This window comes from Coregonus lavaretus (assembly GCF_964263955.1).
Source record: "Coregonus lavaretus genome assembly, contig: HAP1_SCAFFOLD_266, whole genome shotgun sequence".
Classification (NCBI taxonomy): domain Eukaryota; kingdom Metazoa; phylum Chordata; class Actinopteri; order Salmoniformes; family Salmonidae; genus Coregonus; species Coregonus lavaretus.
This window is the reverse complement of record NW_028164896.1, coordinates 339,219-353,759: the sequence shown is the minus strand read 5'-3', so window position 1 is coordinate 353,759 and position 14,541 is coordinate 339,219. Positions and strand designations below refer to the sequence as shown.

Below are 14,541 nucleotides of genomic sequence, written 5' to 3'. Positions count from 1 at the left end.
CACACACCATAACCCGCAGCCTCTTCCTCTTCCACCATCTCACGTCGTAGCTCTGCCAACATTCTACTGTACCTCATACTGTCACCTCACTGCGCGACAACTCCGGAGGGAGAGAGAGAGACCGGACTCATTTTCGGGAAGAGAGAAGGAACGAAGGAAAATAAAGACTATTGAGTGGTTTTTTTTTTCTCAATCAAACTGACCGACGAGACTAGTTGACCTGTGGCCTCAGAGTGGGGAGTGTGTCCAAGTCTCCCCCTTCGAAACGACGTTGTACAGACATCTACTGACCTACTGTAAACATGTGGAGGAAAAAGACATGGAAGTATTATTGTGGTGACGTTTTACGAGGTGTTCTTTCTTTTCTGAAAGGCCGGTGTTTTTGTTTATCAGCCGAGGCGGTGTTTATGTCTTTGTTGTTGTTGGTTTCTTCTGTCAGAGCAGAGGAAGAGTGCCCGTTATCCTGTATCTGTGCCAGAGACTCCGGGACGGTGACCTGCCGGGACGGCGAACACACTGAGTTATCGGGTGACATACCGGCGTGGGCGACCACGTTAATACTCAGGGGGAACAACATCTCAACGTTACCGGGAGGAGCGTTCTCCTCGAATAACGGGACGGAGCTCGAGCTAACGACCCTCTCACTGTCACATAACGGGATCGTGGTGATCGAGGCTGACGCTTTCATGGGACTCTCCAGGTTGCATTTGCTGGATTTGAGCCACAACCCGTTGGTGTACATCTCAGACCGGGCGTTTCACGGTCTGCGGGAGCTCCGCTCTCTTTACCTGAACAACTCGCTCCTTGCTCCAGCCGCGGCGCAGCTCTCCAACGCGCTGCAGGGTACCGAAACGTTACGCAACCTCCAACGGCTGGAGCTGTCAGGCAACCGGTTGAAAACCATACCCATCTCGCGGTTGGACGCGTTCAACCTCCACACTTTAGTTCTCACCAACAACTCCATCGAGAACATTGGTAAGGAGAACATATCTAGTTTGTACCATCACAAGAGAGTGCGCATTTATTTGTCACTGAATCCTTTCAGGTGTAACTGTGAGCTTGAGTCGTTCTACTTCTGGTTAAAGAACTCTTCTCAGTGCGCGGACGCTGCGCGCCTCCTATGCGCTGAGCCTGATGCCAAGAAGGGGATTCCACTGGAGCGGTTACGCGGCGAGGACGTGGGTTGTCTCAATGAGAACTTAGAGGCGGTGTCCTACGTGTTCCTGGGGATAGTCCTGGCGCTGATCGGGATAGTGTTCCTCATGGTGCTTTATCTAAACCGGAGAGGAATCAAACGGTGGCTCAACAACATCCGCGATGCGTGCCGCGACCAGATGGAAGTCTACCATTACCGGTACGAGCAGGACTCTGATCCCCGGTTGGCTAACGTCGCCGTTTAACGTTCAACGTCCACTCCTCAATCTATGCCATTATCAACCGTTTTTTTTTTTTATGTACAGAGTAAACTGTTTCATGAACGGATGAACAATTAGTATCAGTTTGTTCTCAACTGATATCAACTGTAGTTGCTTATAATATGTAGCCAATGACATTGGAAAGCAACACACTTCATTATTAAAGAGGGACAAATACATTGTGCGTTCAAGAGAAGTGATCAATATGGACCTTTGTACATATCTGTGAATTTACATTTCTGTAAATATACCATTTACAACACAAAAGAGAACATGGTTATCTTCCATTAAAATATAAATGTACTCTAGGCCGCTTTAGTTGAGTGACTAGCTTCACAACAGAATAAATAGTTTGAGTTCCTTCTACAGATTATTCTGAACTACTGTATCAGTATGAAGATACAGAAAAGTACATGTATAAACTGGAATAACAGTAGAAAAGGTATCTATTATTAAAACAATTATTAATGGCAGTATGTTTCGCCTCTGTATGTGAGCAGCCAGGTCACCCGTGATACAAGTCAGTATTCGACATCCATCCATGTCTGGGGACGTCGGGAGATGACGTGAAAACCTCTGGTGCCGAAGGTTGCATGTTCAAATCCAGTGCCAGGATGTTTTGTTATTTTTGATTTAAGCCTATCCCAAACCTTACCCCTTTACTTAACCATTCGGAGTTAATGCATCACCTTAATATTTCGGCGTTAATACCTAGACTTAATCTTAAACAACTTCGAAATTTGATGTTTGAGAAACATGGATGAATGTCTAATTCTGACGAGAGACTGTGAGAGCCTGTTGATGCGAGAGAGGATGGCTCTTTAATTTCTCACAGATGGGTTTTTTCTCTCTCGATGCATCAATAACTAATGAGAGACACTGTGTGTGTGTGTGTGTGTGTGTGTGTGTGTGTGTGTGAGAGAGAGAGACAGTGAGAAAAGGGGAGAGTGAGAAAGAGAGAAAGAGATGGATGAAAGTATGTGTAGGCTTTCCACGTTTGCATCCGTGTGTGTAGAGCAGTCTGTGTATATTTACCGCGTCATGAGGGTGGACCAATCCCCACGTGTTAAGCTGACGTCATATACTCCCATGTGTCGTGATTTCTGACAACCCTTTACCTTTGTGAACTGACAGTAATAAGGAAACGCATGGCCATTTAATAATAATAATAATAATTTCCCTAAATCACATACAATGCAAAGGACTTAACGTCTCATTAGATTAGATTACAATAACTTAATTTTTCTCGTGAAGGAAATCCTTGTTTGGGAGTGGTTCAAACAGACAACATAAACATAGCAAGCTACAAACCACCAACGTAGCCTATTGTAAAACTAACATAATGTAGCCTATTGTAAAACGAACATAATGTAGCCTATTGTAAAACTAACATAATGTAGCCTATTGTAAAATTAACATAATGTAGCCTATTGTAAAACTAACATAATGTAGCCTATTGTAAAACTAACAATGTAGCCTATTGTAAAATTAACATAATGTTGCCTATTGTAAAATTAACATAATGTAGCCTATTGTAAAACTAACATAATGTCGCCTATTGTAAAACGAACATAATGTAGGCTATTGTAAAACTAACATAATGTAGCCTATTGTAAAACTAACATAATGTAGCCTATTGTAAAACTAACATAATGTAGCCTATTGTAAAACTAACATCATGTAGCCTATTGTAAAACTAACATCATGTAGCCTATTGTAAAACTAACTTAATGTAGCCTATTGTAAAATTAACATAATGTAGCCTATTGTAAAACTAACATAATGTAGGCTATTGTAAAACTAACATAATGTAGCCTATTGTAAAACTAACATAATGTCGCCTATTGTAAAACTAACATAATGTAGCCTATTGTAAAACTAACATAATGTAGCCTATTGTAAAATTAACATAATGTAGCCTATTGTAAAACTAACATAATGTAGGCTATTGTAAAACTAACATAATGTAGCCTATTGTAAAACTAACATAATGTCGCCTATTGTAAAACTAACATAATGTAGCCTATTGTAAAACTAACATAATGTACAATATTGTAAAATGAACATAATGTACGATATTGTAAAACTAACATAATGTAGCCTATTGTAAAACTAACATAATGTACGATATTGTAAAACTAACATAATGTCGCCTATTGTAAAACTAACATAATGTAGGATACAAGTAGTGTACAAATCCCCGCCTTATCTTAGCTCATTGGTCACCATAGCAACACCCACCCGTAGTCTGCGCTCCAGCAGGTATATCTCACTGGTCATCCCCAAAGCCTACACCTCCTTTGGCCGCCATTCCTTCCAGTTCTCTGCTGCCAATGACTGGAACGAATTGCAAAAATCTCTGAAGCTGGAGACTCTTATCTCCCTCACTAACTTTAAGCATCAGTTGTCAGAAATTAGCCCACCCAACTACCTCATCCCCATATTGTTATTTATTTTGCTCATTTGCACCCCAGTATCTCTATTTGCACATCATCTCTTGCACATCTATCATTCCAGTGTTAATACTAAATTGTAATTATTTTGCACTATGGCCTATTTATTGCCTTACCTCCATAACTTACTACATTCGCACACACTGTATATATATTTTCTGTTGTATTTTTGACATTATGTTTTGTTTATTCCATATGTAACTTCTGTGTTGTTGTTGTTTTTCTCGCACTGCTTTGCTTAATCTTGGCCAGGTCGCAGTTGTAAATGAGAACTTGTTCTCAACTGGCTTCTTACCTGGTTAAATAAAGGTGAAATAAAAATAAAATAAATAAACTAGTCCTGTGTAGCTCAGTTGGTAGAGCACGGCGTTTGCAACGCCAGGGTTGTGGGTTCGTTTTCCACGGGGGGCCAGTATGAAAATGTATGCATTCACCAACTGTAAGTCGCTCTGGATAAGAGCGTCTGCTAAATGACTAAAATGTTAAAATATTGTAAAACTATCAATGTAGGCTATTGTAAAACTAACAATGTAGGCTATTGTAAAACTATCAATGTAGGCTATTGTAAAACTAACATAATGTAGGCTATTGTAAAACTAACATAATGTAGGCTATTGTAAAACTAACATAATGTACGATATTGTAAAACTAACATAATGTACGATATTGTAAAACTAACATAATCTGATTCATAAATTGCATATAGGCCTGCTCTACTTCATTCATTCGTGACATTTCACATGCTATTAGAAATAAGACCAAATATGACGTCTGAAGGGGAATATAGCACATATAAAAACCAAACAATCCACTCCAGTCAAATAAAGAAAGTCCTATAGTGTTCTGTGAATGTGATGCCTCTTTCTGTTGAACAGTGAGCCATGTGCGGAACAGTAGAGTTCTGTGAATGTGATGCCTCTTTCTGTTGAACAGTGAGCCATGTGCAGAACAGTAGAGAGAGCGACAGAGAGACATCCCTAGGCAACATAACTCACCAGTATATGCCAGGAGGCGAAGCCTATAAGACTAAACCTACTCTGCAGTTCCTAAATAGCACGATCATAACTAACAGTAGGCCTATCCCCAAAGAAATGAGTAATGGAACTTGATGATGAATAATCTATGGAACCCATTCTACGCTCGTTAGGGCATTCTGAGGGACATTCTGAAAAGTTTGAGAAACGCTGAATCACTTCTTCGGGGGAGAAACATCTCCGTCACATTACCAACCGAGCTTAAGAACAGGATAACATTTCAACACCACCTAAAGGCGCCAGTACCTCGGCGGGTGGCGGGACGGGAGAGGAGAACGTTTCAACACCACCTAAAGGCACCAGTACCTCTGCGGGTGGCGGGACGGGAGAGGTATCGGTGATTATGGCATAACGGAATATAGTTTAATCCAGTGGAGGCTGCAGAGGAGAGGACGGCTCATAATAATGTCTGGAAAGGAGTAAATGGAATGGCATCAAACACCTGGAAACCACGCATTTGACACCATTCCACTGATTCCGCTCCAGTCATTACCACGAGCCCGTCGTCACCCCAATTAAGGTGCCACCAACCTCCTGTGGTTTAATCTCATCAGAGCCGTGACTAAGACCAGGAGAATGACTATAGACCATAAACCCATCGGCTTGCGGCGCGCCACAGTTAATTAACGGTCTCTGCAGACAGATGACTGCAGCTGTTTGGTTTTTAATGACAAGGTCAAACGGGATTCAGTAGGACCAGTCTCTCGGGGATGGGGGGTGGAGAGGTGGGGTCTGAGTGATAAGGAGGGTCACTGTGACTGGGTAAAATCACTTTGACCTCTCAGATACTTCCCTCTCTCACACACAGCTGTCCGTTTCAGTACCAGTGGTCAACTAGGCAGAGATCAGTACCATACAGTATTTCCCTCAGTGCAATAAACGATTGCACCCAACAACATGAAACTATCTAGTTTCACTTAACCTTTTGATTCTCTCTTTCTCATGAACCACATTCCCTTTCACCTGGGAGAGATAATGGTAATGCACTTTTCCTCCTCCTAGTTATCTTCTTCTTCTTCCTCTTCCTCTTCCCCTTCTCCTTCCCCTTCTTCTTCTTCTTCTTCTTCTTCTTCTTCTTCTTCTTCTTCTTCTTCTTCTTCTTCTTCTTCTTCTTCTTCTTCTTCTTCTTCCTTTTTCTCTACTGCTATGCATTGTGTCTGCCTCACAGTGTCACAGTAACTTCACAGCTAATGGGAAGACAAATGTAGCTTGACAAAGTGGCAAATAGGAGACAATCACCATGTTCGTGTTCTTTCTGCTCCAAGACATTGCCTGCTGAAAATGTTGAGAAACTGCTAAATAAGTGAAAGCATAACCATGAAAAATAAAGATATATAGTCTGTCTGTGTGTGTGTGTGTGTGTCTCTGTCTGTGTGTGTGTGTGTGTGTCTCTGTCTGTGTGTGTGTGTGTGTGTGTCTCTGTCTGTGTGTGTGTGTGCGTGTCTCTCTCTCTTTCTCTCTCTCTGGGTTTCTGTTTCTCTCAATCCATATTAAATGCACTCCACTAATCAATTAATCAGGTAATTCCGTCTATTAGGAAACTGAGACGATCTCTGATTGTTGCATCTGGCTCTGATCTGCAGGCGCTTAGCAAGGTCTGACCCTCGTTAATTAATGAACAGGCTGGAGATTTACATTCAGTCTGACTATTACAGAGACACAGACACTACGAGTCATTGCACATCTCTTATCTCCTCTCCATGAAGGTGTTTCTCATTTGAAGCTTCAAGATAGTACGCATCATAGAATATACACTGCTCAAAAAAGGGAACACTAAAATAACACATCCTAGATCTGAATGAATGAAATAATCTTATTAAATACTTTTTTCTTTACATAGTTGAATGTGCTGACAACAAAATCACACAAAAATTATCAATGGAAATCAAATTTATCAACCCATGGAGGTCTGGATTTGGAGTCACCCTCAAAATTAAAGTGGAAAACCACACTACAGGCTGATCCAACTTTGATGTAATGTCCTTAAAACAAGTCAAAATGAGGCTCAGTAGTGTGTGTGGCCTCCACGTGCCTGTATGACCTCCCTACAACGCCTGGGCATGCTCCTGATGAGGTGGCGGGTGGTCTCCTGAGGGATCTCCTCCTAGACCTGGACTAAAGCATCCGCCAACTCCTGGACAGTCTGTGGTGCAACGTGGCATTGGTGGATGGAGCGAGACATGATGTCCCAGATGTGCTCAATTGGATTCAGGTCTGGGGAACGGGCGGGCCAGTCCATAGCATCAATGCCTTCCTCTTGCAGGAACTGCTGACACACTCCAGCCACATGAGGTCTAGCATTGTCTTGCATTAGGAGGAACCCAGGGCCAACCGCACCAGCATATGGTCTCACAAGTAAGGCTACCTCATGGAGGCCCCCCAAAGAAATGCCACCCCACACCATGACTGACCCACCGCCAAACCGGTCATGCTGGAGTATGTTGCAGGCAGCCGAACGTTCTCCACGGCGTCTCCAGACTCTGTCACATCTGTCACATGTGCTCAGTGTGAACCTGCTTTCATCTGTGAAGGACACAGAGCGCCAGTGGCGAATTTGCCAATCTTGGTGTTCTCTGGCAAATGCCAAACGTCCTGCACGGTGTTGGGCTGTAAGCACAACCCCCACCTGTGGACGTCGGGCCCTCATACCACCCTCATGGAGTCTGTTTCTGACCGTTTGAGCAGACACATGGACATTTGTGGCCTGCTGGAGGTCATTTTGCAGGGCTCTGGCAGTGCTCCTCCTGCTCCTCCTTGCACAAAGGCGGAGGTAGCAGTCCTGCTGCTGGGTTGTTGCCCTCCTACGGCCTCCTCCACGTCTCCTGATGTACTGGCCTGTCTCCTGGTAGCGCCTTCATGCTCTGGACACTACGCTGACAGACACAGCAAACCTTCTTGCCACAGCTCGCATTGATGTGCCATCCTGGATGACCAAAACATCAGCCAGGAAGCATAGGAACTGAGAAGTGGTCTGTGGTCACCACCTGCAAAACCAGTCCTTTATTGGGGGTGTCTTGCTAATTGCCTATAATTTCCACCTGTTGTCTATTCCATTTGCACAACAGCATGTGAAATTGATTGTCAATCAGTGTTGCTTCCTACGTGGAATGTTTGATTTCACAGAAGTGTGATTGACTTGGAGTTACATTGTGTTGTTTAAGTGTTCCCTTAATTTTTTTGAGCAGTGTAGTTTGTAGAAGGGGCATATCTCTGACAGCTTGACGGCCCCCTAACACTTGATAGGGATTCTAGTTCTGTTGTATGCATATCAAACTGATTTGACAAGAAGGCAGAACAGCCATAAGCACCTCCCAGAGTTTTAAAGACATTTCTACCATTCTCAGAGGGTTTCTTTTCAAAGAGCAGACATTCCTATTGGAATATGGAGGTGGACAGTTAATCAATCAACATTCATAGTTCATTACTTTGATGTAATTATAATTTAGAGGGACTACAGATGGGAATTTGCTGGCTGGCTAAATCTGGCACTTTTACAGCAATATTCATACATGTGCATTGTCCTTCTGAAATAAACCCAATAAAGTACTAAATAAAAGTGGGGATATTGGAACAGAGACCAACATTGTAAAGTGGGGATATTGGAACAGAGACGAACACTGTAAAAGTGAAGACATGACTACTGGAAAAGAGATTGTTACGTATTGTAATGTTGTCACTGTCTGAAGCTGTGTGTATGATAGGGATGAATTCATCTAAAAGACAACAGAGGACATTCAGTCTAACCCTTTGTTGAGATCATCAATTAGACAGAGTATGTTCAGTCTGACCCTTTGTTGAGATCATCAGTTTAAGACGTCTTTACATATCCCTCGGATGCATCCCAAACAGCACCCTATTCCCTACATAGTGCACTACTTTTGATCAGACCCCGGGCTCTGGTCAAACATAGGAAAAGGGTGCCATTTGGATCGCGGCCCATTACATTTAAGATATGAGAGGATGTCAGTTTAAATAGGTTGATAGACATATATCTCCTCTATCTCTCTCAAAGAGACACATAACAGTGAGGGAAAAAAGGATTTGATCCTCTGCTGATTTTGTACATTTGCCCACTGACAAAGACATGATCAGTCTATAATTTTAATGGTAGGTTTATTTGAACAGTGAGAGACAGAATAACAACAAAAAAATCCAGAAAAACGCATGTCAAAAATGTTATGAATTGATTTGCATTTTAATGAGGGAAATAAGTATTTGACCCCTTCTCAATCAGAAAGATTTCTGGCTCCCAGGTGTCTTTTATACAGGTAACGAGCGGAGATTAGGAGCACACTCTTAAAGGGAGTGCTCCTAATCTCAGCTTTTTATTTATTTATTTATTTCACCTTTATTTAACCAGGTAAGCCAGTTGAGAACAAGTTCTCATTTACAACTGCGACCTGGCCAAGATAAAGCAAAGCAGTGCGATAAAAACAACACAGAGTTACATATGGGGAAAAAAACATAAAGTCAAAAATACAACAGAAAATATATATACAGTGTGTGCAAATGTAGCAAGTTATGGAGGTAAGGCAATAAATAGGCTATAGTGCAAAATAATTACAATAGTATTAACACTGGAATGCTAGATGTGCAAGAGATTATGTGCAATCTCAGCTTGTTACCTGTATAAAAGACACCTGTCCACAGAAGCAATCAATCAATCAGATTCAAAACTCTCCACCATGGCCAAGACCAAAGAGCTGTCCAAGGATGTCAAGGACAAGATTGTAGACCTAAACAAGGCTGGAATGGGCTACAAGACCATCGTCAAGCAGCTTGGTGAGAAGGTGACAACAGTTGGTGCGATTATTCGCAAATTGAAGAAACAAAAGAACTGTCAATCTCCCTCGGCCTGAGGCTCCATGCAAGATCTCACCTCGTGTAGTTGCAATGATCATGAGAACAGTGAAGAATCAGTCCAGAACTACACGGGAGGATCTTGTCAATGATCTCAAGGCAGCTGGGACCATAGTCACCAAGAAAACAATTGGTAACACACTACGCTGTGAAGGACTGAAATCCTGCAGCGCCCGCAAGGTCCCCCTGCTCAAGAAAGCACATATACAGGCCCGTCTGAAGTTTGCCAATGAACATCTGAATGATTCAGAGGAGAACTGGGTGAAAGTGTTGTGGTCAGATGAGCAAAATCAAGCTCTTTGGCATCAACTCAACTCGCTGTGTTTGGAGGAGGAGGAATGCTGCCTATGACCCCAAGAACACCATCCCCACCGTCAAACATGGAGGTGGAAACATTATGCTTTGGGGGTGTTTTTCTGCAAAGGGGACATGACAACTGTGGTCCTCTGTAGCTCAGCTGGTAGAGCACGGCGCTTGTAACGCCAAGGTAGTGGGTTCGATCCCCGGGACCACCCATACACAAAAATGTATGCACGCACGACTGTAAGTCGCTTTGGATAAAAGCGTCTGCTAAATGGCATATTATTATTATTATTATAACTTCACTGCATCAAAGGGACGATGGACGGGGCCATGTACCGTCAAATCTTGGGTGAGAACCTCCTTCCCTCAGCCAGGGCATTGAAAATGGGTTGTGGATGGGTATTCCAGCATGACAATGACCCAAAACACACGGCCAAGGCAACAAAGGAGTGTTTCAAGAAGAAGCACATTAAGGTCCTGGAGTGGCCTAGCCAGTCTCCAGACCTTAATCCCATAGAAAATATGTGGAGGGAGCTGAAGGTTCGAGTTGCCAAACGTCAGCCTCAAAACCTTAATGACTTGGAGAAGATCTGCAAAGAGGAGTGGGACAAAATCCCTCCTGAGATGTGTGCAAACCTGGTGGCCAACTACAAGAAACGTCTGTCCTCTGTGATTGCCAACAAGGGTTTTGCCACCAAGTACTAAGTCATGTTTTGCAGAGGGGTCAAATACTTATTTACCTCATTAAAATGCAAATCAATTTATAACATTTTTGACATGCGTTTTTCTGGATTTTTGTTGTTGTTATTCTGTCTCTCACTGTTCAAATAAACCTACCATTAAAATTATAGACTGATCATGTCTTTGTCAGTGGGCAAACGTACAAAATCAGCAGGGGATCAAATACTTTTTCCCCTCACTGTATCTCCTCCTCTCCTCTCCTCTCCTCTCCTCTCCTCTCCTCTCCTCTCCTCTCCTCTCCTCTCCTCTCCTCTCCTCTCCTCTCCTCTCCTCTCCTCTCCTCTCCTCTCATTTCTCCTCTCCTCTCCTCTCCTTTCTCCTCTCCTCTCCTTTCTCCTCTCCTCTCCTCTCCTCTCCTCTCCTCTCCTCTCCTCTCCTCTCCTCTCCTCTCCTCTCCTCTCCTCTCCTCTCCTCTCCTCTCCTCTCCTCTCCTCTCCTCTCCTCTCCTCTCCTCTCTCCTTTTCCCTCTCAGGACGACACGTACCCTACATATCCCTTTCCGCTTTACCTTTCCTTCTCTCTTTCTCTCTCTCGACTTTCTATACTCCCTCCCTCCATCTCTCTCTCACTCTCTCCCTCTACCCTGTCTTTCCCTCTCTCTCCCCCCCCCCTCTCCCCCCCCCCCCCCCCCTCTCTCTTTCCCTCTCTCTCCCTCTCTCTTCCCTCTCTCTCTCTCCAGGTAAATGGTTTTCTCCAGCTGAGTGACTTTCTAAGGATTTAGGCTGAGACCAGCAGAAAAAAAGAACAGAGGAGGAAGATGAAGAAAAGAAAAGATGAATGACTGTTGACATTGTCAGGCTGAGGCGGTCCTTGACTTATGTAAACCCTTGACTCATCTTTTCTCTGCCTTCATTTCTTTAACATCTCTATCTCTCACCCAGTCTGTCGACCTTAACATCTCTATCACTCACCCAGTCTGTCGACCTTAACATCTCTATCACTCACCCAGTCTGTCGACCTTAACATCTCTATCACTCACCCAGTCTGTCAACCTTAACATCTCTATCACTCACCCAGTCTGTCGACCTTAACATCTCTATCACTCACCCAGTCTGTCGACCTTAACATCTCTATCACTCACCCAGTCTGTCGACCTTAACATCTCTATCACTCACCCAGTCTGTCGACCTTAACATCTCTATCACTCACCCAGTCTGTCGACCTTAACATCTCTATCTCTCACCCAGTCTGTCAACCTTAACATCTCTATCACTCACCCAGTCTGTCGACCTTAACATCTCTATCTCTCACCCAGTCTGTCAACCTTAACATCTCTATCACTCACCCAGTCTGTCGACCTTAACATCTCTATCTCTCACCTAGCCTGTCGACCTTAACATCTCTATCACTCACCCAGTCTGTCAACCTTAACATCTCTATCACTCACCCAGTCTGTCGACCTTAACATCTCTATCACTCACCCAGTCTGTCAACCTTAACATCTCTATCACTCACCCAGTCTGTCAACCTTAACATCTCTATCACTCACCCAGTCTGTCGACCTTAACATCTATCACTCACCCAGTCTGTCAACCTTAACATCTCTATCACTCACCCAGTCTGTCGACCTTAACATCTCTATCTCTCACCCAGTCTGTCAACCTTAACATCTCTATCACTCACCCAGTCTGTCAACCTTAACATCTCTATCACTCACCCAGTTTGTCGACCTTAACATCTCTATCACTCACCCAGTCTGTCGACCTTAACATCTCTATCACTCACTCAGTCTGTCGACCTTAACATCTCTATCACTCACCCAGTCTGTCGACCTTAACATCTCTATCTCTCACCCAGTCTGTCGACCTTAACATCTCTATCTCTCACTCAGTCTGTCGACCTTAACATCTCTATCACTCACCCAGTCTGTCGACCTTAACATCTCTATCACTCACCCAGTCTGTCGACCTTAACATCTCTATCACTCACCCAGTCTGTCGACCTTAACATCTCTATCTCTCACTCAGTCTGTCGACCTTAACATCTCTATCACTCACCCAGTCTGTCGACCTTAACATCTCTATCACTCACCCAGTCTGTCGACCTTAACATCTCTATCACTCACCCAGTCTGTCAACCTTAACATCTCTATCACTCACCCAGTCTGTCAACCTTAACATCTCTATCACTCACCCAGTCTGTCAACCTTACCATCTCTATCTCTCACCCAGTCTGTCGACCTTAACATCTCTATCTCTCACTCAGTCTGTCAACCTTAACATCTCTATCACTCACCCAATCTGTCGACCTTAACATCTCTATCTCTCACCCAGTCTGTCGACCTTAACATCTCTATCACTCACCCAGCCTATCAACCTTAACATCCCTATCACTCACCCAATCTGTCGACCTTAACATCTCTATCACTCACCCAGTCTGTCAACCTTAACATCTCTATCTCTCACCCAGTCTGTCGACCTTAACATCTCTATCACTCACCCAGTCTGTCGACCTTAACATCTCTATCACTCACCCAGTCTGTCGACCTTAACATCTCTATCACTCACCCAGTCTGTCGACCTTAACATCTCTATCACTCACCCAGTCTGTCGACCTTAACATCTCTATCTCTCACCCAGTCTGTCAACCTTAACATCTCTATCACTCACCCAGTCTGTCGACCTTAACATCTCTATCACTCACCCAGTCTGTCGACCTTAACATCTCTATCACTCACCCAGTCTGTCGACCTTAACATCTCTATCACTCACCCAGTCTGTCGACCTTAACATCTCTATCACTCACCCAGTCTGTCAACCTTAACATCTCTATCTCTCACCCAGTCTGTCAACCTTAACATCTCTATCTCTCACCCAGTCTGTCAACCTTAACATCTCTATCACTCACCCAGTCTGTCGACCTTAACATCTCTATCACTCACCCAGTCTGTCGACCTTAACATCTCTATCACTCACCCAGTCTGTCGACCTTAACATCTCTATCACTCACCCAGTCTGTCGACCTTAACATCTCTATCACTCACCCAGTCTGTCAACCTTAACATCTCTATCTCTCACCCAGTCTGTCGACCTTAACATCTACAGTTGAAGTCGGAAGTTTACATACACCTTAGCCAAATACATTTAAACTCAGTTTTTCACAATTCCTGACATTTAATCCTAGTACAAATCCCCTGTTCTAGGTCAGTTAGGATCACCACTTTATTTTAAGAATGTGAAATGTCAGAATAATAGTAGAGAGAATGATTTATTTCAGCTTTTATTTCTTTCATCACATTCCCAGTGGGGTCAGAAGTTTACATACACTCAATTAGTATTTGGTAGCATTGCCTTTAAATTGTTTAACTTGGGTCAAACGTTTTGGGTAGCCTTCCACAAGCTTCCCACAATAAGTTGGGTGAATTTTGGCCCATTCCTCCTGACAGAGCTGGTGTAACTGAGTCAGGTTTGTAGGCCTCCTTGCTCGCACACGCTTTTTCAGTTCTGCCCTCAAATTTTCTATAGGATTGAGGTCAGGGCTTTGTGATGGCCACTGCAATACCTTGACTTTGTTGTCCTTAAGCCATTTTGCCACAACTTTGGAAGTATGCTTGGGGTCATTGTCCATTTGGAAGACCCATTTGCGACCACGCTTTAACTTCCTGACTGATGTCTTGAGATGTTGCTTCAATATATCCACATCATTTTCCTTCCTCATGATGCCATCTATTTTGTGAAGTGCACCAGTCCCTCCTGCAGCAAAGCACCCCCACAGCATGATGCTGCCACCCCCGTG

The 14,541-nt window shown here is 43.5% G+C and overlaps 1 protein-coding gene across 1 annotated transcript; it reads left to right on the top strand.

The window, feature by feature from the left end:
• Nucleotides 1–302: 302 nt before the first annotated feature.
• Nucleotides 303–1,400, top strand: LOC311116480 (trophoblast glycoprotein-like; the record flags this gene model as incomplete). Its single annotated transcript, XM_084191560.1, has 1 exon — nucleotides 303–1,400. The coding sequence occupies one exon, from the start codon at nucleotides 303–305 to the stop codon at nucleotides 1,398–1,400; it is 1,098 nt and encodes a 365-aa protein (XP_084047686.1).
• Between the last annotated feature and the right edge of the window lie 13,141 nt (nucleotides 1,401–14,541).